The 26,503-nt window shown below is 43.2% G+C and overlaps 2 protein-coding genes across 7 annotated transcripts in view; both read right to left on the reverse strand.

The window, feature by feature from the left end:
- Positions 1-917: 917 nt before the first annotated feature.
- On the reverse strand, positions 918-22,352 carry LOC115609442 (L-threonine 3-dehydrogenase, mitochondrial-like). 5 transcript variants are annotated; one of them, XM_030489692.1, is made up of 11 exons: positions 22,243-22,352; positions 21,197-21,286; positions 12,115-12,226; positions 8,488-8,689; positions 8,079-8,121; positions 6,777-6,847; positions 5,884-6,033; positions 5,622-5,794; positions 4,718-4,808; positions 3,977-4,246; positions 918-3,746 (listed from the first exon to the last, which is right to left on the reverse strand). In XM_030489692.1, exons 1-11 carry the CDS (start codon positions 22,350-22,352, stop codon positions 3,607-3,609), a joined length of 1,452 nt encoding a protein of 483 aa, XP_030345552.1. In that variant the 3' UTR covers positions 918-3,606. The 5 variants fall into 5 exon arrangements, with proteins under 5 accessions (XP_030345552.1, XP_030345553.1, XP_030345556.1 ...); XM_030489693.1 differs by lacking the exon at positions 22,243-22,352 and having other exon boundaries at positions 21,197-21,296; XM_030489696.1 differs by lacking the exons at positions 21,197-21,286; positions 22,243-22,352 and adding an exon at positions 14,436-14,580.
- Positions 22,353-22,547: 195 nt separating this feature from the next.
- MTMR9 (myotubularin related protein 9) overlaps positions 22,548-26,503 on the reverse strand; it is a 37,208-nt gene continuing 33,252 nt past the window's right edge. The window contains exons 12-14 of one of the 2 annotated variants that reach the window (XM_030489687.1): positions 25,981-26,058; positions 25,854-25,883; positions 22,554-22,623 (exon numbers count right to left, since the gene is read on the reverse strand). In XM_030489687.1, coding sequence (XP_030345547.1) covers positions 22,613-22,623; positions 25,854-25,883; positions 25,981-26,058 — 119 coding nt within the window. In that variant the 3' untranslated portion in view covers positions 22,554-22,612. Of the gene's footprint in view, positions 22,624-25,853; positions 25,884-25,980; positions 26,059-26,503 lie in introns of both variants that reach the window. The other variant, XM_030489689.1, reaches the window with a different exon arrangement.

Below are 26,503 nucleotides of genomic sequence, written 5' to 3' on the forward strand. Positions count from 1 at the left end.
ATCTGTCTATATCTACCTCTTGTCATACCATGAGACTTTAAAACTCTAGAGCCACAAAGATCTTTCCAACCTCTATCTGCTCAGTGGTGTGCATGCTCCATGAGCACTGGGACCTTGAAAAGGAGCAGAGCACCTTCCCTTAAAGTTTTTTAGTGTGCACCTACAGATAGCCGCGGCATCATCATTGCTTCAGCTCTATGCATTCCCTCTTACATGAGAAAAGCAAAGTGAAGACAACAAAGCCCATTACTGACTCCAAGGCAAGCCAGCAAGATGTAAATCTGAGAATTAAAAGCAAACAGATTAGGAGGCTTTTGTTTCTGCTGCATCAATGTGATTACAGGGTAAAATATTCTTAAATCTGAAGAACAGGGTGGAGAGAAAATGTGAAAAGTAGAATAGTTGGTTTTTGTAGGGCTTTAAGGACCTGGTAGGTAATGTTGGTCCTCTCCCCAGCTACAGCAACTGTGGATGAAGCACCGTCATGTATAGCACTTACAGAAGCCAGACTAAGCATGTATAAACAAGAGTCAACTCATTATCAAAGTGAAGCAGCTGGGAAGGGCATGGTGCTGTAACACCCTCACCTGCTCTGCAAGAAACAATGGTTGCATTAGTCATAAAACCGTGGTCAAGTGGAATGCTTCCTCCACCAGAAGGTTTCCCATCATTAGAAAGTTGAGGTGTAGGAGGAGGAAAAGGCCTTGTTTAACCTGAAGAAAGTGTTAATTCACAAATTAACAAGGCAGGTGGGTCATACAAATGGTTGAGAGTCACTACACAGACAGGAAGGGCTGTATCTGTCTCTCTGCCTAAAATCATGCATCACTTCTGCAGCTGATTAAAAGGCTTCAGCACTACCTGACATCCTTCATCACTACTCTTACGTGCTCTAAACAAGAATGGCAAAACAAGGATACATCTGCATAGGATTTTATTAAAGTAGGCATCATCCGCAACTGACAATATTTGGGAAAAAAATATTTTAAACAATTTTTTTTTTTCCCTGAATAGGTAATTTAACAGCTACAGTGCTCGAGTGTCATGAGAGAAGTCTCTGCCCAGAAGTCAAACTTCAAACTGGTAGCAAAAGTTAGACATTTCATACCACATCAAATTGGTGTAATACAGAAAATACTGTATCATAGAATCATAGAATAGTTAGGGTTGGAAAGTACCTTAAGATCATCTAGTTCCAACCCCCTGATATGAGCAGGGATGCCTCACTCTAGACCACGTTGCTCAAGACTCTGTTACAACAGAAGTTAATGGGGAAGATGTGGAAAAAAATGCATGCATCACAGGCTGAAAAACAGAATTTCAAACAGGAATCAGACCTTCCAGACATATCTAGACACATCTAATCACATTCTTGATTAACACTGCACTGTTACCTCCAAACAACTCTCTATTGTAAGATGATTTATTTCAGATTTGCAAAATATAAATTTCTTAAATGGCTGCTCCTAAACCAACTAAATGAAGTAACGAAATGGAATGAGACTCATCAAGGACTATTATGCACATCTTGTGGAATGGAGGCAATGAGGAGTCCTCAGGGTCTGAATTATGAAAGGCTAGAATGGACAAGACACTTGACCTCATAAAGGTCTTCACCTGACAGCTCAGTGTAAGGTTCACTAGGAGAGGTTTGGCAGGGCAGAGGACAAAACCTGAGCAAGTCTTTCCTTGTAGGGTACAAATGGAGGGCCACAACATTGCTGGCCCATTGAGCCAAATACTACACTTGAACAACATGATAGTTACAACAGTGGACAAAGTTTAAAAACTTGTCTTTTCAGAAATGTAAAGAATATAAAAATGTTTCAGTAACAGGCCAAAACCCTAGAGGTTTTTGAGCTTAAGGACCTGGTAAACACATACTTTGCCAGCAGATGAAACAGCAAAATACGTAACAAACCCGAGAGAAACAAGTTTAACAAACATTCGAAATAACTGGGTTTCACCACAGATCTTCATTTGAAGGTTCCTTTCATGAGAAAACATATTCCCTGCAGCATGCAGACTCCTTCACAAAGAGACAGAAATCTGGTCATGTCAGTTATCTACTCACTGAGGAAACACCTCAGGGTTACAGAGAGATTAAAACTCGCAACTACCAAAGCATTGTCTCAGAAAACACAGCAAACAAGTTGTAGGCAAAAAACAAGACTTGAACACGTTTACCTACACACGCTATTGGAGTATACAAGACAAAAAAGATGGAGAGCTTCATATAGGGAATTTCCAGTCATTTTGAGAATGAAAGATATTTTTTCTTTGAAAAAAATAAAATCCAAAGTTCCCAGATACTGTTTCTCAAGGCGTGCTATAGCTATAGTAGCCAATGGCTCAGATTCACATCCATGGAAATGGATATTTTACCTAAACTGGCTTTTCTGTCTCTCCAGTTTGTGATTTCTCAATGTCTCCTAAGTAGCTTTTGAATCAACATATCTTCCTTGCATATCTACTAAGATTCCCTTGTTAATCCCAGAATCTGTTGTGCATGAAACTCAGTGAGCAGAACAGCCCTTAACTGTAGCTAGAAAGTGGTTTCATCTTCTGGATCCCTCTCTAAAGTATAAAAGCATATAACAGTTAGACATAAATAGCATCTACAAATACACTTACAGTGTACGCGGAAAATGTAGTGAACACAAACAGATTACAATGACTGACAGGACTCTACCATAAGGTTCCATCATCAGCCCACTCTGAAAACCTGCTCCAAGCAGTATGTCATCATGCTAGCACAGCAAACAACTGGGATGACCAAAAGTGTTGCTAATTAGTAATAAACCCATACATAGGCATTGCCTGCTTGAAATATGCCCCAGATTCACATACATGTAACAGCTCCTCTGAGGTTAAACTGGAGGCAGCAGCACTTTCAGAGTAGGACAAATCCTAGCTTGTAAACTCTGGGTTTTTAAAGCATAATGAGAATTCAAGTCCTATTCCCCTTAATATTTATAAGCATTATAAGAATAATGTTACCTTGTATGCCCTATAGAAACATGTTTACAGCAGTATATATACATATATATATAAAGGAACTATGACGGAAGTTTGATTTCAAACTAAAATTGGAACAACCTCTGCAATTTGGAAACATGAAGTAGCTCTTCTGAGCTCTCTTTTGTAAGCAAAGAGTAGAAAGCATTGTATTTTACTATGATCTAACATCCTCCACCAGGAAAAATGAGAAACCTATCGTTAACTTGGCAGGATATGCCCAACACACCAGGTTTGACAGTACTGCCCCATGTTGTTTGCCAAAGAAAGGAATGATGAAGGCAGCAGGAATGATTGAAGAGTCAATAGCCAGGCGTAAGTGCTTTTTTTTTTTCCTTTTTTGATAGCTGCTTAAGTGTGAAAGTTCAAGAAATCTGTGTTTGTCTTCGGTGCTGACTACTTGCAGACAGTACCAAACAATGCTGTTTATCTAATAGTACATTCCAGCCACAGCATGTTTCTGCCCAACTCTATTGCTACTTATGAAAACTAACAACTGACATGCTCTAAGACTCAGAACAATATAAACTAATTTAGCCATTTCTTCCTGGTCCTCTGTGGAAATCTGGAAGCATCTTACAAAGTATTTCAGTTAATTTGAGCAATCCTGGAGTCAGACCCAAGGAAGCTAAACATCGTAGTCACCAGCTCGGGGAGATCATAATCATGTTTCCAACCCCAATCTCTCCGGGCGTTCCTGTCATCAAAGTTCATCGGCCAGCTGTCAGCTGCAGTGAAAAGAGAGAAGAAACAAGGAGCATGAGGTTTAAGAAGAATTTCTTTAAGATATATCATCACCGGCCACTTGAACTACTAAAGCTGAATTTCAATCCGTAAGACTTGAACTGTACAGAAGCAATTTGCAAGCACCTACAAAGAAAAGAAACTTTGTTTTGCTCTTAACGTATAGCAGTCTAATGTTTTTTTCTTACCCACTGCCAAAGAAGCCAATACTAACCTATGGCCTGCCTGACTTCATCCACTTTGTAGGTCACTTGGAGCTCAGGAACATGCTTCTGCACCTCTTGCACCAGCTCTTCAGGAACGAAGCTCATGGCACTGATGTTGTATGTCCTCATGCTCAGTGCCTCTGCAGGGGCCTCCATGACTTCTAGAGTTGCTTTCAGACAGTCATCAATATACATCATAGGGAGACGAGTGTCTGGCTTTAGGTAGCACTGAAATTTGCCAGTCTTCATGGCATCGTGGAAAATCTGGACAGCATAATCTATAGAAAAGACCAGTGGGGAGGGGTGTGCTCATCTGCCTCAACCTGTTGTTCACTTCATGACAGTCAACAATCCTCAGACCACCCCCAGTGTCTTTTGTATAAAATCTAGCCACAGGATTGCGCATTATTTACATTTTACAGCAGAAGTGTAAGTCATTCTGAACTATCCTGATGTTATTCCAGTATTTGCACACCGCAGCAACATGGAAGAATTTAAAATAATTTTAAAGCAAATCATCTCAGTGAGTGCAAATAATCCAAAATATCTCAGATACTGTTTAAAGGCAAAGACTATGACATTATGCCCTAGGGTGGAGTGGACAAAAGTTCTGTAACGCTGTTGAAATAGCATCTCTATCCTGATGCTTTATACTGCCACACATTAAATTTCTACAAAAACATTATAAATGACTGTATATTGGCTTGGTTTTGCAGTTCTTGCCTGAGAACTGTGCACAAGTCACTTACCAGTTGTTCCCCCACCAGGCTGAGAGTCCGCAGATATAATTCCTGGATACCTCAGGCAGCGGAAGTCTAGGCCATACCGGTAATGATAGTACTATGGAGGGAGGAGAGAAGCACAGCTTTATGCATCAAGACTAAGGCCTCACAACTCGATTTCACAGGAAAAATCTGCCACAGGATAAACCTTTGTGCTGTAGCCATCCCATGACAGAGATGAAAGGAAAGGGACTAGTGAACAGTCTCAATTCCCTATCAGGTAACTGATGTCCTTGCTTGCTCTTTTCTAGTTTGCATCCATATCAGTAGATATGGATTCTTGATATGGATTGACTTCTAATGTAGGATTTAGATCTAGTGTTCAGAAACAGAAAATTCATCAGTTTGCAAGACTTTCCAGGTTAATACAGTCTTTAGACCTGCACTATCCTTCATAAATTTAAAGCGTGAGGAAAAGGTACATAAAAATATCAGTTTTAACAATGTTATGTTTATAAAAAACTACAAAGCCAAAAGAGACGTTGTGCGTGTACAGACTCTCATGGCTTGGACTTTAGAGTCTTTTTGTGTGGGAAAGGGAGGACCAAAAGTCATCATTTCCCAGCATGCTTTCGCAAGGTTTTGTACACTGTCATTTCGGCAATGTCATTTGTATTGGCAGATTAGGCCAAAGTCAAAAGAATCAGGGGAAGAAATTACACTGAAATCTTTGCCAGCTTCCAATTCTTCATACTTTTTCTAACAAAACTCGAAAGATACTTGTCCTTAAGAGCTCCCTCAGACTACTATTGAGTACTGAAGCCTGAAGGAAGGAAAGAGTGGGGAAAAGAACACTGCAGTGAGGAATCTTGCAAAAGCAATCAAGTTCTCCCAGAATTTTCATGAAATAAGTAAAATAAAAAACTCTCACTTCTCCCATGAGCTCAGCGTGAACCTTGGAGACTCCGTAGATTGTCCTTGGTCTCTGAATGCAGAGATCAGGAGTTGGATTTCGAGGAGAGGTGGGTCCAAAGGCTCCAATAGTGCTTGGAACGAAGAGTCTCAAATTATGCTCAGCTGCAATATCCAGAACATTGTGTAAACCTGGGACAAACAACAGGATTTATCAGAACATTCACTGGACCTTATCAAGCCTGTGTAGGAGGCATGAACTTGAAACCCTCATCATGTACCAGTAATGTTTACAGCTCTGGCCAAGGGGACGTTTGCTTCTCCAACAGCACTGAGCAAAGCACTGTAGTGGAACAGCCAAGTTATCCGATTATTCACCACTATCTCACGTAAATTCTTGTAGTCCAAGATATCTGCGTAGATAAAAGGACCTAGAAGAAATGGAACCAGTAGGACATTGAATACCAAGAAGAACAGATGTAAAGAAAACTTCTACATGAAACTCACATTGCTACTTTTTGACCATACCTCTATTGAGGATTTGTCTACGCAGCAGAATGCACACCTAACATCAGTGGTCAACAGATTAGTAAATAAGGAGGACAAATGAAGGGCAACTGCTACCTTTACCTCAACGACAGACTGGTGATGCAAGAACTCTAGTTTCATCCACTCAACAGCATGAATGCAGGGACCACCTAGTGTACACTATTCAAATACTTAAATACATCATTAAACAGTAATGATGAAGAAAAACTTATGTAAGTTCCTAATGAAAATAAAAGGATCCAAAAATCCTGTTCTACATCCATCATACCATTAAAAAGTGCCTGAGCATGGAAAAACAAAGCACAAATTTGATTTCCAACTTGTTCCCCCCAAAAGAGTAACTACATCTCTATTTACAGCAGGAGCAAACAGCCAAGCTCAACATGACTCAAGTAGTTATTCTGGTCAATGGCAAAGACACAGTGGAAAAATGCAAAGAAAAATACTTAGAAGAAAGGAATAAGAAATCAATGTCTTGGCAAGATTTCAAAGCAGAAAAGCATTATCCAGAAGTTTCGAACAGCAATTTGTTTAGTTTAATCCACTTAACATTTAGACTTTGTTAATTAGTCTATCAACATCAAAGTCAAGATATTTTTCCCTATATGCTTCCCCAGTCACTTACCACTATAAAAAACATTATCTGCAGGCTTTCTAATGTCAGACAAGATCACATTGTTCTTTCCAAAGCGTTTCCTGTGTAAAAATACCCACATGGTACAGTGAGTCTTTGAGATAATACATAAGTTGCTATTCTGCTGCTTTGCTTTGCTGGAGCAATATCAGAAGAACTATAATTTCCACAATGAAATCAGTTATTGCACTAAAAAATAGTGCAATATTTTGATATTTTAAATATTTTAAACCTACTGATCCTTCAAATGTTGATATAACATCTTAGGAAATTAGTAAACTACTTCTAGTAGCAGTGAGAGACCGCATAAGAACAAGACATATATTTTAGTAAATGAAAATATGTTGAGAAGACAGACCTTCCTGCCTTACCCTTCTCAAAATTTTACCCATAGATAACCCACTCCTCTGCAGACAACAAAAAGCCACTGGGCTTGCTGTAACTGCAGCCACTTTCATATCAACAAAGAAAATACAACTGAGCAATCTCTGCCTTGTGCTTTTTTAAGCAATAAGAGGCTGTCACAGAGAGCAAGTCTGGCAGCACTGAAGTACATTCCAGCCTTCCATTACTTGAATGATTTTTAAATATATCATAGAAATAGTAGAAAACATTTGAATTGCAACAAGGTGTTGAATACAGTGAGTTTGCTCACTTTTGGTCATAGTCCAAATCCTCTGCAACAAACGCTGTCTACGTGCAAACAATATTCTAGAGCTGAGTGGATATGGACAATGATATAGACCAGGGAGAGCTCTCAGATCATTTTACATTGATGAGAGATACCATGGTAAAAATAAGGTAACTGTGTATGTGCGGCAGAGGAACAGAAAGAGCCAAAAGAAATGTATTTTAGATTTATTTCTTTTGCTGCATCAGTTTATCTTTCAGCAAATCACAAAAACTTCAAGATCTTGTATCCTAATCTTTGGTTTTGTTTGTACTTTACCAAATGGGGCAACTTATTCCAGAAGTTGCTTAACTGAAATTCTCAGAAAGGTAAAAGGCAGCAGTTGCAAAGCCCAACAGCTGGGTAGTTAGCAAAGGACTACGTATTTTTTCAAGTGAGTGTTTGTACTTTCTTCTCTCCTGTAGTACCTGCACAAAATCACAGCCTTTGTCTCTCTGTTGAGCACTCAAATCCAGCCTTATTTGACAAGGCCAAAAAAAGAGAAAATCTGCAATCATCACTAGGTTCCTTTTTAATCAACTTTCCAGAAAATTATTGCTTCCAGAAGTGATGGCTAAAGCTTGAATTCCTCACTAATAGCAAGTCAGAGAATCATGACGTACCTCAGAAGCTTAGCAAGTCCCACTCCAAGCTGGCCAAGACCACCTAAAATGCAATGCACAGGAGACAAAAATCAGAGGAAAAGTGCTATCAAAAGGCAGAGTTCCAAGATTATACATATCACATCAGAAATGAGTACTGTTTTTCTCAGTGAGTCAGAAAGCTTTTATATTTTCTTCTGAAGAAAAAACCAAAGAACTGGTTTTAGTAGATGTCTGGAATAAAACTAGTAGGAAAGTTCACTTTCCTACTGAGATGGGGCTCCGATCTTATTGCCATATGGGAAAGATCATCACAATTCCAGAGTATTTTGAGTAGTTTTGCTTCAGTATTCTGCTCACCAGGTAGGAGGGGAGTGGGGACTCAACGGAGAAGCTGGAGTGGGAGTACAGTTATGACAGGAATGCTGACCTGTGATTAGCACCCGAGGATGATCAGAGTCGGAAAAGGAAACTGAGTGAAAGCTAGCATCGGAGGCCACCTGGCGGGGCGAGACTCCGATGCATCGAGCAGGAATGATGGGAATCCCGCATCCACAACCAGGGCTCTGTAGCAGCCGGCTGACAGCTCGGCTCACGTTTCTGACAATTGGCATCTTCCTCCTTCCAGTATGCTGTGAGAACAGCAGAAAAGATTAGTCACAAATGACTCAACCATATTAAACGTTTTAAACACCTCCTTAGAAAAGTCTGAAGGGTTTCAGGGAATTTTGATGTAATCCACATCCTAGCCGATGTGACAACTGAGAGCCTTGTCTATTAGACGCAGCCTGTGAAGTAATATGAATGAGGTAACATGTTCACCAGAGTGAGCTCAAGAAAATATCCATAGCCCCAGCACAGAGTCCAGTATAATGGAGAATGAGAACATAGTTCAAGTTTAATCCTTTTAAAACAGTCACTAGAAACTAGGATTTCAAGTACAAAAGACAACAAATATTCTTTGAAATAAAAATTCAGCAAGTTTGGCCGTTATGATTACACAGCTTCACTATAGGTGCTTTTGAGTGAAAGGTTTGTAGACTGCCATGAAGCAGCAAACCTTCCTAGTACCGCATCAGCAAGATTCACCGAAGCCAACAGAGGCAGCACTAAATCACTTTCAAGAACACTACTTTGCTCAGACTTAATACACATGCTGGACAGTTCCTGGAAGCAAACAAAGGAGAAGCTGTATCTACCCAGGAGTCATGAAAATGTCCTAATTATTTCACAAGAAAAGAATTATTTGATCATAATAATACACTGTAAAAATATCCCTAAGTTACCCTGAGCTATGTGCAAGTTTAGTTTTATTTCCCTCTAAATCTTTCACATTGGGGAAAGAAATAGAGAAGGACGTACCCCAAATAAATCATATGGGCATCCACAACCGGTCTTTTCTGAGGTTTCAGTTTACTTCTTTCAAATAGAGTTTTAAGGCACAGTCACTGAAATTCTTCCTTATTTCCCTTCAAACAACTTTTAACTCTCACAAAGTGCCAGAATAAGTCAATTCTCATGTGAAAACATATATCAAACTAGCTTGCTCGCGATTACGCTGACAAGTCCTTTCTCATATGTGTTCTTGTGGCATATATTATAGTAAGAAGAGTCAGGGATGAGGAAGGCCACAACAAGAAATGATGTTGGCTCATTGCTGCAGACGGATCCCAGCAGTACCAATTCTAGACTGCACAGAAAAGCAAACAAGTAATCAATGTAGGTGCTCCTTTCAAGCAACAGACAAGGCTGAGAATTTTCTGATACTTCAGGGAGTTCTGCTATTTAAATACAGAAAACTTGCTAAACTTCCTATCATACGCTTATGCAGATATCACCCCTCAAAAGTGCAGTATTCAAAAGAAAATTTGCATATTTAAACAGATCAAAGATTTTTATTCTCAGATGCATCTTCCACACACACCCCCCTTAGAACTGTTTGCTCACTTTATTGCCTTGAGAAGCATGGCCAGTTAGTATCCCGCTGAATTAGCCAAGCCTCTGCTGCACCTCACAGCCACAAACCCATTACAGAAGTCAGTCTCCCTGATTATAGGCTTGATGTATTAAAGCCACATCTCTCCTGTCACAGTGCCACAGAAGCAGTCACTCTATCTTTGCTAGGCTTTGAACAAGTCTCTAGCAATTCCTTGCTACACACCAACCCTACATACCTGCATCTAACTCCACCTATAAAATAGAGCAAGCAAGCTATTCCTTGAGTGCTGAAGGTGAAGAAGCTCCATTTCCTGAGGACCCAATCTCAGAGGTTATGACATCTTTCTCCTATCTTGATCCTCTACCGCTCATTCAGTTTATATTTCTGATGGACACAAAGATGATGAAGGGACTGGAGCATCTCTGCTATGAGGAGAGGCTGAGAGAGGTGGGACTGCTCAGCCTGGTGAAGAGAAGGCTCTGGGGAAATTTTACCAATGTATCTAAATACCTGAAGGGACAGTGCAAAGAGAAGGGAGCCAGGCTCTTTTCAGTGGTGCACAGTGCCAGGACCAGAGGCCATGGGCACACACTGGAACACAGCAGGTTCCTCTGGCCATCAGGAAACACTTTTTTACTGTCAGGGTGACCAAGCACTGGCACAGGTTGCCCAAAGAGGTGATGGAGTCTCCATCCTTGGGGATATTCAACAGCAATCTGGACGTGGTCCTGGGAAACTGGCTCTGGATGTCCCTGCTTGAGCAGGGGAGGACGGACCAGATGATCTCCAGACGTCCTGTCCGACTGATGCTGATCCTGTCTCTGATGCTCAGCCAAGTCACCGATGAGATTCCTCCCCTGCAAGCCCACCTTCACGAGACAGACATGTTCTTGCTGTTTTTGAGACTCACTCGCTGTCAAGCTTACTTGAAATTAGCAAATAGGTGCAAAAACAGTTGGGTGTGCAGGGGAGGAAAGCAGCAGGCAGACACATCCAGACAATCCAATCTCGTAAAACACTTTTCTTCCTATGAAATCAATGTAAAAGTGTAAAAGGGCAGTAATAGCCTTTCAAGAGAGCCATGATAACCCTTTTCTTCTTTCAGAATGGGACAATAAACAGCTCTTATAGTACTAAGAGAGACTCTCTGGCCTCTGCTGCAGAAAATTTCCTCTTAAAGTACCTGAAAAGGCATTTTGAGCTCTATAAACAAAGTACAAACCGAAGTTAGGTGTTACTAAAAATGCCACGCTGGTGGCTAGCTGTTTTCCCACCTACTGAACTGGTTTCTCCAAACATACCCGGGGTGAAATTCTCAGGCTTAAGCTGAGAATTTACTTGTAAGCCTAGGCTGACTCCAAAGAACCGTAAATGCATTTTATACCAGACACTGAAACCCCCTGGCTCACCCAGCAGCACAGCTGCATGCAAAAATCACCACCTATGACATGCATTTATTTCTACTTCAAATACGAAGGGGGGTGTGTGTGTGTGAAATGGTGTAGCTAGCTATGAAATTCTAAAGTTACCAACAAATGCACAGATCTATTAAGAAATTAATAGTATACCTTAAAAACAGTCTCCCAAACCAACTACGAGATAAAGGTGACCCCAATACAGTGATTAACTTGCAAAAGCAACTTGGACAGAAAAGCCCCTTCTGCTAGATCAGTTTCCCATTTTACTTAACTTCAAGGAGTTATTAACAGCTCTAAACACAAAAAGTATTTATTTAATTGATGTAAAAAAAGAACATTCATTTTTTTGATAGGTTTGTCTTTCTTACTATCCCAAACTATAGCTTTCTCTATCCTACTATTACAGAGAAATACTTCTGTACTGCTAGGAACTGGGGAGAAAAAACAATCATACATATTTTCAAACACATTCCTCCTCCTCCCCTTCTCTTCTGACTACTTTCTCAGTCACTGGGTTTACACACTGACAAAAACAGATATTAGAAACGAGCTCTTCTGTTTTCTAGATCAAGGAAAACGAGGCATTTTTCTCCTGAAACACGGGATTTATTTCCCCCACCCCACTAATTTAAATTAACAACCAACACTAATTTCAAGGATTAAGCGATACATGCTGGAACTTTTCCTCTTCTGTACTCACCTGTCCGTCAGCTGGTGATAGAGCAGAAGCAGATTGGCGAGGGCAATTTATAGGACACTGCCTCTTGTGAAAGCCAATCAAAACCTGACAGAAAGTAGGAGTTGTCCCACACCTTAAAAAAAAGAAAAGAAAAAAGAGCTCGCACACAAGAGCAGCAGCCACCAGGGCTATCACTTTGTTCACATTTGTTCACATTTGGCTTTGAAATGCCTGTATGTTTGTGATAGGCAGAGGACACTGAAGCTATGCAACCGGCTCCTTTAACTAACAGCACCACACAACCTAGGGCCGTCTCTGAAAGACAGGTTTGAAACTGATCAGCTGCAGCACAAAGGATTAGTATGAAGCAAACACATTGTCGAATGTAAAGCAAAGACCTCCCTTGAGAGCAAGGAATTTCTGAGTTTTGTGAGAAGATTAAAGCATGAGGATAAAGAAAAGCCGGGAAAAAAAGAAGCAAGTTCATAAAATGATATTTAGTGAGTGAAGTGCCAGTTGCTGTTCCTTTGCAGGATTTCCAAACTGTTCTACAAGCAGCAATCACCTGTTGCTCAAACAAAAGACAAAAACATGTTTATTTAAGTTAGTAGTTTCTTCCATACTAGCTATTGATAGAACATTACGGTGATAAGAAAAATAAACTCATGGGTTAGGTCTGGAAAATCCTACAACAGTAAATGTCAAAGAAAATGGGAAAGAGGAAGAAGAGAGAGTTCAGAACCAAAACCCAAATCTCCCACTGCATTCCAGGGGCTGCATAGCTGCTGAGATCCCATGGGGTGCTCCTCCACAGAGCTAAGCAAAGAAGTCCAGAGCTTGCTTCTTTCAAAGAAAGTTAAGATACTCTCTGGGCACAGGATCTTGCAGCTTCTCAACCACTAGTACTTCCAAAAGAGCCAACATCCACGAGCACATGGTCCGCACCACACACTGAACTCCCAGCTATTGTTCTCAACTCACATCTCTCTCCAAAACCAGTTTCATCTTTGACCCTAAAGAAGAAGGGCTTATGCACTGGAAAGCTCCTCTATTTTTTCAATCTGTATCAAGAATAGCTTGAGTGACAAGATACCACCTGCCATGGGCATCCAGAAGGCGAAGCACATACCACCTTGTGTGTCTCACAGGAAAGCCTTACTCCCTGGTGCTTCCAACTGGAAACTCCATCAGGTCACCACATTTAGAGTGCTCAAGCTGCAACAACTGGGGGATCCTCTCAGATCAACCAACAGTTGATGCAGCCTGGATAGCTGGACAGACCCAGGACATCACTCGTTCTCTGTCGGCGCTTCTTCTGGTTCTGAAAACCCCAGACTGGGGTAAGGGAACACTGCATCCCTCCCTGTGTCCCCTGGCATGGTGAATGTGCCAGGGCAGGGCAGAGAGGTGACCGGGCTCGTCCTGTTCTGTCTGGCAGGCAGCTGTTGGCTAACCTCAGTTAAAATAACCTTGACACATGTACAACCTCCACCGCTTGTTTTACAGAGATGGCGCAAGACTGTGGGATGACACCGTATCCCTTGGCACAGCCTGCCAAGAGATGATGTCAGCCTGAAACACGGAGGGAGCGACTAGAAATGTGACCTCAGCAACCCAAAAAATCACATACACCAGCTACTGAGCAGCACAGAATCATAGAACAGAATCACAGAATAGTTTGGGTTGGAAGGGACCTTCGAAGGTCATTTAGTCCAACCCCCCTGCATGAACAGGGACATCTTCAACTAGATCAGGTTGCTTAGAACCACATACAGCCTGGCCTTGAATATCTCCAGGAATGGCACGTCCACCACCCTTCTGGGCAAGCTGTTCCAGTATTTAACCACCCACATTGTAAAGAATTTTTCCCTCACATGCAGCCTGAATCTGCCCTCTTTTAGTGAGAGGGACCATGATGCTCCTGGAGCGAATAAGGAAAGATCTACTTTACACGGGGCCTCCGCAGATGAAGCAGAGGCGGGTGTGTGCCAGGCACATGAAGAAAGCCCATGTCAGGTCCCTGCCGAGAAGCCAAAGGGCCAGGAAAGAGCTGGAATTGCCACGCGCCACTCCCGCGACCGGCCCCAAAAGGGCAGCAGCACCTCACGCCGTTATCCCGGGCGGGGTGGCGGGGGGAGCCGGCGCGGTGCCTGCTCCCAGCGCTGCGGTCATGCAGGCTGGCCGCCCGCCCGCCGCCCTTCCACATCTCATTCATTCTGTTACAGCCCCGCAGCCCCTCGCTCATCGGCGGGCCCCGCCGGGCTCCCGCCGCCCTGCATCACCTCCTGAGGCGCTGGGTACCGCTCTCCCGGCGCTGCGTACCGCTCCCCGGCGCTGGATACCTCTTCCCCGGCGCTGGGTACCGCTCACCCGGCGCTGGGTACCGCACTCCGTCGCTGGGTACCGCTTCCCCGGTGCTGGGTACCGCACTCCCGCCGCTGGGTACCGCACTCCCGCCGCTGGGTACCGCTTCCGGGAAGCCCCTGGGCTCTGGGGGAGGCGGGGCTGCAGCCTGATGTGTCCGCCTGCTGGGAAGGGACGTGATGTGACACTGGAGTGACGACACGCAGGCGTGATGTCATTCCCGGCAAGGCTCATCCCTTCCTGTAAGGGTGGTGAGCATCCCGCAGACCTAGGCCCAGTGATGCACTGCTGGACAAGCAGCACAACATAGCGCTGGACAAGGTCAGGTTTGCAAAGAGGAATTGAGGACGTGCTGCAGTCTGGAAGGTCTGAGGCAAGCAGAGCTGTGGGGGCAGGTGAGAGAGCGCTGAGGCCCTGGCACAGGATGCCCAGAGAAGCTGTGGCTGCCCCATCCCTGGCAGTGTTCAAGGCCAGGTTGGACGGGGCTTGGAGCAACCTGCTGTAGTGGAAGGTGTCCCTGCCTGTGGTAGACAGTTGGAACTGGATGAGCTTTAAGGTCCCTTCCAAGCCAAACCATTCCATGATTCTGTGATTCTATGATGACACCCTGCCCCAGCGTCACCCCTTTGCAAATGCCAAAGAAAATACATTTCTAACCAAAAGCATCTTTTGTATTGGGCTGCAAGGTCAGAAAGTCACAGAGCCTGACTGGCTGTGAAAAGTCAAGATACAGTTAAGGAACAAATTCAAGATATGGTAAATAAACTTCTCTCGGGCCAGGGTGACCTGTTGCTCAGCTCCTTGAGCAGGATGGGTGCTCCTGGTGGTTATCCCTCTGGGTGAGAAGGAGGACCGGCAATCAGAACATTTTGCCAAAGAAAACCTTTTGATTTAACAGCTGCTGAAAATGGCATGGCAAAATGGTGAGTTCTTCAGGATTTATACACTTGGGAGTAAGACTGTTCGATGATACATATGTCGTTGTTGCATACAGGTTGAAAATTCTTCTACCTCCAAGAAGGAATCCATACAGAGTTTTGAGAGCAGATGCATTTATCAGAGTTAAAATGAGTATTCAAACAATAAAAAAAAGAAAAATCAGGAACTCCATCATGAAGAAGATAGAAGGGGAGGATCTCTAAGACCATGGTAACTATCTTCTGTGGTGATTAATGGAAGAACACTGATGGCAAGACTTCAGGAATAAATAAAGTATTAGACATTTGCCTTTCTACATGGAGGAAGACAAAAAAGCAAAAGCTTGAAGGTATTTTATGTCCACACTTCTCCACTATGAAGAGTTTAAAACCTATTTATGGGCAGAAATTAGGCAAGATGGAAAGACTATCAATCATGTGCCAAACACTGTGAAATACAACAGACTTCAGAAAAAATAGGGAATGTTTCGAACAAGATGTTTAAATGTGAAATCCAGGTCAAATGAGGAGGACAGTTTGCCTTCAGGAGTGCCTTCAAACACAAGTAAGTGCTGCTGAGAGTGAGGATAAACATGACTCCAGCACTAACCATTTTTAAAACAGTAACTGATAAATTCAATCCCATACAAAAATGACTCCTTTGTATGAATAACAATCAAGTGGGTCCAGCCAACAGAAATGACACATACTTAACAAATGTAATTACAGCACTTAGCTTCCTTATGCCTCAGTGTTCTGCTTATAATAAGTGGCCTTGAAAAACAGCATTTTTATAGAAAGCAATTAGTTTGCAAAGCTCTGTGAGGTCCTCATCTGCTCCTCGCAGTAGTTAGGCAGGTATTGCTCATCACAAAGTGAACTGAACAAAGACATAAAAGCAACCACATCAAATCAAGCAAAGACCATCCTAGTCCATTATTTTTTTGTCTCTAACAGCAGCTCTTTCCCCACGATATTCTCACAGACCTCTGGGATTGACACCTGAAGGACTTTATGAACCAGACATGGTATCTGTACATTCAGTATATCTACAGTCACTTGTCATTAATGGTTTTCTCCTCCACAAACTCACCCATATGCTTTTCAAACTCAGGTAAGCTTGTGGTATCCACACTGGATAATATACCTGCTTCACACGTAATTTTGTTCCCTCTAATTATATGTAGCTAAGCTGTTACAGAACAATCCCCAACCTGCCTGCCAAAGGGTGAAATTTGAAAGCAGGAGGGAAGAGGGAAAAAAAAAAGTCTTATAAATATCTCTGTGGCAAGCTAATCTTATTTCAAAGCCCTTGTTCTTCAAGATTGCTTGGGAGTTAATGTTGTTTATGGTTGTGAAAGCTAGAAGTGCTTGGAATAAGGGGAGGGCGGAAAGTAGTGATGTTTGCTGGAAGTACATCTCAACAGAAGAAAGGAGGAGAAGGGTCTTTGTACAAATGCTGCTGGCAATGAGAAGACTTGTGAGGATCAGTCCAGTGAAAGGAGGATTCAGTTAACTTCTGTTGGATAGCGGGCACTGCTGGCTGCATCCCTGTTTAAGACTTGCCGTGGTCCATCAAATCAATGATCCATCAAACACGGTGTCCTGTTTACCAGCAGCTTGTTTCCTTTGTCCTTCAGAGGACATCCTACTGATCCACTTACAATGCTCCCCTGAGAAGGGGAACAACATGCAAGCTTCCCCTGCTGGCAGCACCTTTTGCTGTCGGAGGCCACCTCCTTCCTCAGCCAGAAACAACGGAAGAACCTTGATTTAGGAGCGGGATTCCCATACCAAGCCCTGCTTCCTCGGCTGCAGGAAAACCTAGCACACCAAGACTAAGAGTTTTAGAAAGTGTGACCCAGGATCAAATTTAAGCCCAAATATTTGCATAAACTGCTCCAGGTTCTCTAACCCATCCTAGTACTCCTGGCTGCTCAGTAAAGAACCTCCTGCTATGTTGTCCTCCCAGTTGTCTAGGAAATGAGGAGTACCTGGACTGCATTGAACCATGACATGTTACAGGGTTTCTGCAGTTTTGGCCAAGTAAGGTCCCTCTCTAGAAAGATGTTTGGCCATTAACCCCCAAGAAAGGTGCAGCGTTGTCCTCGTTGCCTCCATGTATCATCTCATCAGTTTGGGGAGTGTCTGCGTGTCAGCCCCAACAAATAGAATTGCCTTTCAGTGGGCTGGCTTTCAAACAAGAACAGACAGTTCAGGACACTTGCTCTAAGTAAACCACGTAGAGGCGGGCTGGGGAGGAGAAGTACAACAGATGGGGACAATGAATGGCATGTGATGGGCTGAGAAGCAGAAGAGATGAGACTCACAGCCCCGGGGCAGGCAGAGGAGTGCACAGAAGCTCTGGAGAGACTGAGTGAAGGACACCATTGGAGAAAATGGGCAGAACTAGTGTACTGAGGTCCCAGATGACTCTATGAGCTGGCTGCTGTATGCAGTCACTTCTTACTGGAGACTTAGCAGCTGTTTCAGGAGAGTTCACCGTGGGCTTTGCTCCATGGCTTTCCAGTCAGAGAAGTGCCAGCAGGGATGCTGGTACCTCAAGTAACACACTTCCTGTGTAATCCCAGGCTCTCACATGGGATCCTTCTGGGCCCTCATTTTACCCCCGAGGGAGCCCTTTGCTCCAGCTACCTGTGCACCTCCCAGTCATGTGGGAAGAAGGAAAAACACCAGTGCTAAAATGCAACCGAGATCAGCACTGCATGATGCAAACTGTAACCTGGGGCAAGGGAGACAGTCCAGAACCCTTGCACACAGATGGCTATTGATGTGGAACCAACTTAAATCATAGAATGGTTTGGATTGGAAGGGAACTTAAAGCTCACCCAGTTCCAACCCCCTGCAGGGACACCTTCCCCTAGACCAGGTTGCTCCAAGCCCCGTCCAACCTGGCCTTGAACACTGCCAGGGATGAGGCTTCCTCTGAAAGTTTTGGAACTTCTCTGATCTGGAAGGCATCTGAGACCCCAGAGCCCACTTCACAGTGGTGCACTGGGTGTAAGGAAGAGATGTGTAGAAGTTGCTGTCTCTGCTGTTCGTGTGAAACACCTGGGCAGGTGCTTTAAACAAAGCTAATTTCCCCAGAAAGAAAATTGAAGGGGCAGAATTTGTAAACAATCAGCACTGCTCCAGAACCTCAGCACAAATAGCTTTGGAGGACATGGGAAGGGAAGATGTAGGACTGCATTTTCTTCAGAGGGCTTGTCAGCTCACAGGACACATTCCTGTGGTTAAGATCCAAAAATGTTGAACCCAGGTTAATAACCCATGAAGCATTCAGTCTTACACTCTTGTCCTATATAGAAATCTACCAGTTGTGTTCGAAAACAGCGTAAAAAGAAATGCCTCCAACAGGAAGTGCTATCCTAGCCCAGCTCAATATACCTGATACCAAGTGAATTCTCTTTTTAAGACTATTTTAACTTTCACATGTAGATTCTAACAGTATATGAATATTTGATAAATAATAATATATTATTATTTAGCCTTAGCCCGGAGTCTTACACTCAGTGGGATCCTTGCTGTGGACCTGCAGCTCCACTAACCTTACTCTCTACATGGCCTCCTACTTAGAAGAGCATGTTGATAGGATGAGTTTTCTTCTTGGAATAGCTATCCCCATCTCCTGCCAAAATCAGCAGCAGACTCTCTTGCACGATATGCTGGAAGCTGCACAAGAGATTGTTGAACAGCTGTCAGCTGGGGCTGTAAATGTGAGTATGTACTGATAGGATGTATCTCCAGCTTTGAGCATGGTGTCATAACTGCCAGGCTGTCCAGATAGCACAAACACAACAATTCCTACAGTCTCTGTTGCAGCAAAGATTCTCTTGACTTAAGGGAGTCCCCCCTACACTGGTTTCTGTACCTAAGACCAACCAGGTGACTCATTCTGTTGGGCTGTGGCCTCAGTTAGTGAAGCCAGTTAGGACTTTGCATATAGCTGAGGCACTGGCCTTGGCTGGGGAAGGGGGAGCTGTCTCTTTCTATTGTTCTTTCAAGAAGCACAACCTTGCTCAAAAAATATTATATAACCTAAGGGCCCTACACTGCCACTGGGCTGGTGACTTCAGTAAGAGCGGGAACACTGGAAACAACAGTCTAACAAAGGAGGAAAAACTCTTAGTGGCTGTTCATGCAGAAGAGCCACTGGAAGGATGCATTGTCAGGAGAGACAGCAGAGGAAGCTTGAAATGCAAAGGTGATGATTGACAACTGAAAAATTGGTTAGGTACTACAGCCCTCTCTGATGTCTGGGCAGTCAAGGACTGGGTGATATAGCCTAGGAGAACTAGTCATATCAATGAGCTGCAGTCCTGACCAGGAGTGTGGATGGTGCAGAACAGGCTTTGAGCACATGGACTGATCCAGGCAAAGCTCATGGGAAGCAGGAAGAACAAGATGCAGCCTTTCAGCAATATCACAGTTAAGATACTAGCAGATTCTTCCATGACCAGGTCAGTCACTTGGATAAACCTAAGAGCCATACTGATCTATGCTCACTGGGAATGGCAGATGATTCACCATGTTTATTGATGAATACTGATTTGGATCCCATTTCTGCCCTCAGACAAGAATATGTGATTCCCATAAGAGGCAGTGTATGCAACAGTTGAAGACTATAACATGCAATTTGGAGAGACAAAAAACAAAAAAAACCCAACAAAACAAAACAGCTCAGATAAGAGGGGAAGGAAGTTACAGAGTCTCCACTCAAGGAAAAAGTGGTACAGCCTGATTTATTTTATTTCTCCTAATAATTTTCATAGAAAATGTGTTGCTGGGAACATCACTGTATGGAATCATACTGATCTGGAAATAGTGCTGGGAGGTTGGCTCAGAAGACCCACATGAACTGAAGAATGTAATAAGACATGATCACCAGAGGACAAGAGGCACGTAGTACTATAAGATCAGTGTATAGCAGGTTGTATTCTTATGTTCTTACGTTTTTTCTACAAGCTTTTGCCACTGCCCACTGTCAAGAGACAGGTTACCAAGGACTTTTGCATTGACTTTATCTGATCTTATGTCCCTCAGACCATAGCAGCCAGTCCTACTGAGTGAATTGTCAATTCTAGAGTTGTTCCTATTGTGTCCAAACATGCCATGGTAGCCACAAAGAGTCACCAAGGAGGGAGACTGAACTTCACTTTGATGACAGCTCAGCCACACAGAATGTGAAAAGAAGAAACATCTTCTCCCTGTGGCACTGAACTGGTTTAACCCTGATGCTCATTATCCCCAACAGATCTGACACGGGCTGTGCTTGTGCACAAGAAGGTGTCACATTGTGTTGGCAGGCAAAGGAGAACCTCGTACTGATCAAAGTCAGTTGTACTCTACCCCTCTGTGAGTGACTGGCATTGCTTTTGCACCTGAACATGTATGTCACCATTTCCTTGGAGGAGAATAAATGGGGAAGATGTTATTTAGAAGTCATTCTTTTAATTAAAAGAATGAGCTTGATGCTCTTTGTTTCAATTAGATTGTGCCTTGTATTTTTTTGACTTTTTCTTTAGATGAGAGGTGAAGCACTGGGTGAGCTCCCACAAAGTGTAAACACAGATGTTAGCCCTTCAGACAGGCTGAGGAGGCACATGCTGACTGTTCAACACACTGTGTTAGATTGCAGCCTGAAAGGTAGTGTTTTATCCATGCAGGATGGTCAGAGAAAGCCCAAGTTTCTGCATCAGGTTTAGCTCCAGCAGTGGGTACACACATCTTAGTGACTGCAGTGGCTGTAGTCACATTTCTCTGCCTAAGAGGAGTATACAGCATCTTGCACAGTAATGTACCAGGATAAAGCCTTCAGTGCTCCCCAGATGCTTTTGTGTTGCTGCCTTCTTATAGTCAACATCTTTTTGGGAACACAGGATAGCAATCCCATGAGAGCAGCTCCCGTTAGAGGCAGACATTTCTCTACCGCAATGCGAGACACACGAATATTGCTAATGCACTGATGCAAGATACTTTTTATGGGGTTTTTTTTTATATCCATGATGCTAATTTCCACTCTCATGGTGAGGGGTTTTACAAGAGATATGAGACACCATTATCACAGAAGCACAGAATGGTTTGGGTTTGGAGGGACCTTAAAGCTCATCTAGTTCCAAGCCTGAAAAAGATCACTTGCAGAAGGAGCAGAGGTTCAGTTGCTAAGCCATTTAAGAGCAGGTTAGGTAAGCCCCATGGACAAAGATATACCTTTAGTGGATCCTGCCTTAGGGCAAAAGAGAGGCTTAAAGACCTCCTCTCTTCATACTTATCATCAAAATCTCTCCCCATTGCTTGCTACTTCTGCAGCTCTGAAGCCTTTGCCGTTTAGCTCTGTTTACATATAAAGCAATCCTCCAGTTCTGGTGTCACCTGTAGACTGGTTCGTGATTTAATATCCAAGAAACATAAAACAGCAAGGGGACAGTTGTTTATCCTGAGAATGCACCAAAAATGTCATTGATTCAAGTTTTGAATATTACATAATCCTCAAGGAGCCCTGACCTGCGCTGCAACCAGCTAGTAGGAATTCCTAGATCTCGGGAAGAGACGTGCTTATTATTTTGGGGAAGGAAACAGCTTCATTTTTTCCCTGAAGGCTTTCCTATACATGCCCATTTACCCACTGTCTCGCAGCTTCACATTCAAGCAAACAAATGGATGAAGGATACACCACAAATACAAGAACAATGATTTGAGATATATTTGCATGTATAGCTAACAAGCCAAGCAGGGAAAAATCAGGGCCCAAGTCATACCCTTCATGAACATTTGCCTGTACAGAGGCCGTAATGTTGCTAAGAAATCCACAGCAAGCTGAGTGCCCTTAAGCAGGGCTTTCACACCACAGAGTGGATGCACAGAGCTCTCAGGGGCAGGCAGGTGCCCTAATTCAAAGTGACTCTCACTTCTTTTTTGCTGACTTTCCAGGTTTTCCAGCAGAGCTCCTGAGAACATCACATGGAAGGCTCAGGACACAAACAGTGAGTCCCAACCAATCTCCCTGCTCTTCACAGCTTCTATAAGGGCCAAATGCATTCATCCTGTAACAAACATAAGTAACCACAGCCAAAACCAAAGGCAGAATGGAAATGTTATATACAGCAACTGGTTTTGCAGAACTCAACCCACTAACAGTGTCTAGCATGCACACAGCATCCAATTTTCTTCTTTCCTTATCGGTCTTGACAGTGCAGGTTTAGACACAGGGGTTCATTTCAAGTAGGCTATGGAAACAAGATACATAATTAGTGAAGTTAATGACAAGTTTCCAGTCTAAACAGGAACGTCACATCGAACAATGATCAGGGCAGTAGAAGACAGTTTGTTCACAGTAAATCTTCTCTGCCCAGTAAATCATGGTCTGCTTTTCTAAAGGTCTGTATGTTCTAAAAACCATACAACCCGGTATGAAAACAAGCTCATACAGGTCTCAGAGATGAGCAGATGTTGCAAAACAGTGTAAAGGTTAAGGAATGTACCCTGTGAGATGTGAAACCCAGACTATCTTAAAAATTCAGACAAAGCCTCACACCAAGTTTATCACACAGCACAAAGAACAGCGGTCATTAATGCAATGAATTTACTTGTTCTCCTCTATCAAGGTTCATCTGGATCTGGCCTTCTAGCATTATAGCTGGGCTGTTCAGTGTGTACCTGAGCTAGTGCATACCCAAAAACACGGCAAGGTTTCAAGCCCTATAAGAAAGGGAAGACTTCATTGGAAAGGACTTTCCAAACCAAACAGGGTCCGTCTGAGGCTGGCAGCATCTGCTGTACCAACCTGAGGCAACCCCTGCAGTTGATGGGGCACTTCGCTAAGCAAAAGCAACCTACCATTCATCAGAGTCATTTCTGTAGGGAAACAAAGCAGAGGAGAAAACCCCTGTAATCAGGTTAATGGCACTTTCCCAACTGTATTTACTGAGAACATTTGTTAAATAGACTTTGGAGAATAAATACTGGGTTTATGAAAAGCACTCGGGTTTTATCTGATAATGTAATGTAAAGCTTCTCTGTCAGGGGCTCAGATGCTCCAAAATCTGTGACTTGCCAGATCTGGGAATAGTGGCACAACTGCGCAATGTAGCTCACTATGGTCCAGGGAACCACTGGGTTTCATTGGTCTTGAAGAGTGCAACTTCCATGAATTGACCTGCAAAAAGCCTGCTAAAACCACAGCAGTGCATTTAATGAAATCTGCAAGGCCTCATGACTTAAATCCCTCATCTCCAAAGTGACGTTCAGTTAACCTCGAAACTTTCACTCTAAAACAAAGCTGACTTTTGGCAAAAGACCTTGGAGGGAAACTTCAGGACAGACAAGTCAAAATGCATTTCAGATGGAATCTAAAGCGGCCATCTCTGCAAAATGGAGCCACTACCACAGCTGCAGAATCATTTATCCAGTGCTAGGAGCGTGCTTGATGCGTCCAAGGACAGGCAGACACCTTTCCCACAGACTCACCAACCTCTCGCAGCTGTTCAGACCGAGCAGAGCAGCCAGCAGCAGCGTGCAGAGTGTCAGTGAAAAATCGGCTTAAGAGCTACTTGCCATTGCTGGAGGGTAACGAGGCGCCGTGTTACGAGTGAGGGAGAGGCAAAAAGCATTGAAGAAATCCATTTTCCATACAGAGTCATTAGATAATCTCCATAATCTAGCATGATGAGTTTAAAACCTTTGCTCTTGAAGTTTAATAGTCCTCTGATTGAAATAGAAGCGGTTCATTCGTTCTCAATTGATGTCTCTCAGGCAATGGGTGTTGTAGATCAACTTCTGGGGATCTTTCTGCCTTTACAGTAAAGTCCCCTCTAGCATAGGTGATGGAGTTGGAATTATATTTTCCATGTTTCAATTAGTACAATTTTGTTGTTATTCCTGCAGGCTGAGCTGTAATTGACATTTTTCCATCCCCCCCTGGCAATATGAGGACTGTTGGAAGGGAAAAGGGAACTGCATGCTGCCTTCAGCTCTTTATTTATCCACAGCTTTTTGTTGAAGTAAGATATAAATGTACATCAGCATATGCTTTAGCTAAAAACAAGAGCTTGCCAACTCCAGCAGGTTGGGAATTTTCCATCCACAGAAAGAGCAATCTCAGCAAAAGAAAAAAGAAAAAAATAAAAAAAATGCATTAAAATTGCCCTTGGGTCAAAAAGGGGGTTTTGCCTAAATCATTCAACTTATTTTTTTTCATTACCCTTAAATCAAAAGTCAGCATTTTCTTGAGATAGATGCAAAGTGTTCAAGTCACATCACTGTTAAGCTGCATGACTTCGGGCCGCTGTTTGCTTGCTGGGACTGCAGCTTTGGGTGCTGTACACTTGTAGCCTTTCCAAATTAAACAAGAAAGCCAAGCACTTGATCACCAAGACCCAAAGGGAACATGAATTCAAGAGGCAATTTGCAGAGGATAGCTCCATAGTGAGTATTAAACGTGACAATCCAGATACAACTTCTGCCTCAAGTAGTCATTGAACTGCTTCTGACTGGAGTCTGGGAAATATCCCATTCCCTATATTCCCTCCTTACATATCCACTGATGCTGGTTGCTGGAGACCAAGTGTAGAGATGCTTGCACCTCCACTCTGAGCAGCATGGTCATTCTTACATGCTTGCATTAAGCCAACTCGGCTTTTTCCCATGGCAGTGTCCTGCTCTTGGGAGACATTGTCTGGGCAGGAGTCCAGAGCATGAAAATACAACACATAAAGTATCCCAGGCCCCTCTGAGCATATGGCTCACTGAGCTGGAACCTTTAGCTCTGCAGCCCAAAAAGAAATCCTGATATATTAAAATGCTTTTGTTAAAGGTGCCTAAAGGAAATACTCCGTCAGGCTTAACTAAATAAAGAAAAAAAGGTGTCACACAAAAATATGTGTGCATGCTTTATTTTTAGGTCTTAATTCTCAGCCAGGACAAAGACCAGCATTAAAGTATCAGAAACAATTTCCTGAGAGAGAAACCTTTCACAGAGCTCTGCGAGCAAAATAAAACCCTCCACTGCACATGAGATCTCCCCAGCCTAGAGATCAGAGGCAGGCTCAACCACATGCGACAGCTATTAATCACATCACTGAATGCCTGGCTGGGCAGTACTTGGGCACAGCTACAGGGCATGAGCAGAAGACCCTACACAAAACACTGCTCCCTGATATGCACTTATAAAAGAAAGAAAAAGCACTTCAGTTTCATCATCCAGCTGTTTCAAATGGATTGTTGTCAAGCCTGCCAACAAAACCCCAAAACAAACATGGCATTTGTTATAGGTACAAGATTCGAGTCAGTTCAGGGGTGAGACAGACTCTGAGTTTATTAATTCCACTCCCCCTCCAAAGGCAAGTGATGAACGAAATTGTTTCAGAGCATCACAAAGTTAGGTGAGGAAACAAAGCAGGACTGGCCACTCTTTTCAAGGCCTTCATGCACTAACAAATGGCCAGTTTTAAAACCTCAGCTCACAAAGTGTGGACATCTTGGGAAAATGGTCTAGAGTGAGGTGTCCCTGCCCATAGCAGGGGCTTGGAACTAGATGGTCTTAAGGTCCTTTCCAACCCAAACTATTCTATAATTCTATGCAAATGGTGTAACAGAGGCTGCAGGTGGGGAAAATCCTTTGCTGGATAGAGAAGCTGAGTGCTCACAACTCCTGGCTCCCAAGTGCCTAATTGAGTTTGAAAGAATTGTTAAGTACCATTCACAAAACCAGCTGTCTCTAAAAGAGGGAAATCTGCAGCAGGAAAATAAACACAAAGAAGTCTCTTGTTAGACTGCAAAGCCTCAAAAAAGGCATTGAAAGCCCTTGGGGAAGCAAAACTATGGGAGTATCAGCAGTATCACTCCTGCTGTAGATTGAGAGGTATCTTCAACAAACTAAAGGGTCACCTGAATCCTACATGATGCCTCAAAGGCCACCAGCAGCCAGCCAGGGCACAGTACACAGAGGAAAATCTAAGAGTTATGCTTCCCTGGCATCCTGATGTCATATTGCTCAGGGACTTTGAGTCACAGCTGATGTCTTTGTGTTAAATAACCCTTGATGGATTTTTCTTTCCCTTGCTTAGCTGCTTTTTGAACCCGTGTCATGTTTGCCGTCTACCATGTTCCAT

The sequence above is a fragment of the Strigops habroptila genome, chromosome 6 (assembly GCF_004027225.2).
Source record: "Strigops habroptila isolate Jane chromosome 6, bStrHab1.2.pri, whole genome shotgun sequence".
In the NCBI taxonomy this organism is placed as follows: domain Eukaryota; kingdom Metazoa; phylum Chordata; class Aves; order Psittaciformes; family Psittacidae; genus Strigops; species Strigops habroptila.

Bases quoted from the DNA above. Each gene is read 5' to 3' on its own strand.
- LOC115609442 (XM_030489692.1), bottom strand. From the start codon at position 22,352: ATGTTCTCAGGAGCTCTGCTGGAAAACCTGGAAAGTCAGCAAAAAAGA. The intron at 21,287-22,242 runs TGGTGTGAAAGC...AGCTGCTCTCAT, and splicing joins AGCTCTGTGCATCCACTCTG to GGGATTGCTATCCTGTGTTC. The intron at 4,809-5,621 runs GTGAGAGTTTTT...CTCCCTCCATAG, and splicing joins ACGCTGAGCTCATGGGAGAA to TACTATCATTACCGGTATGG.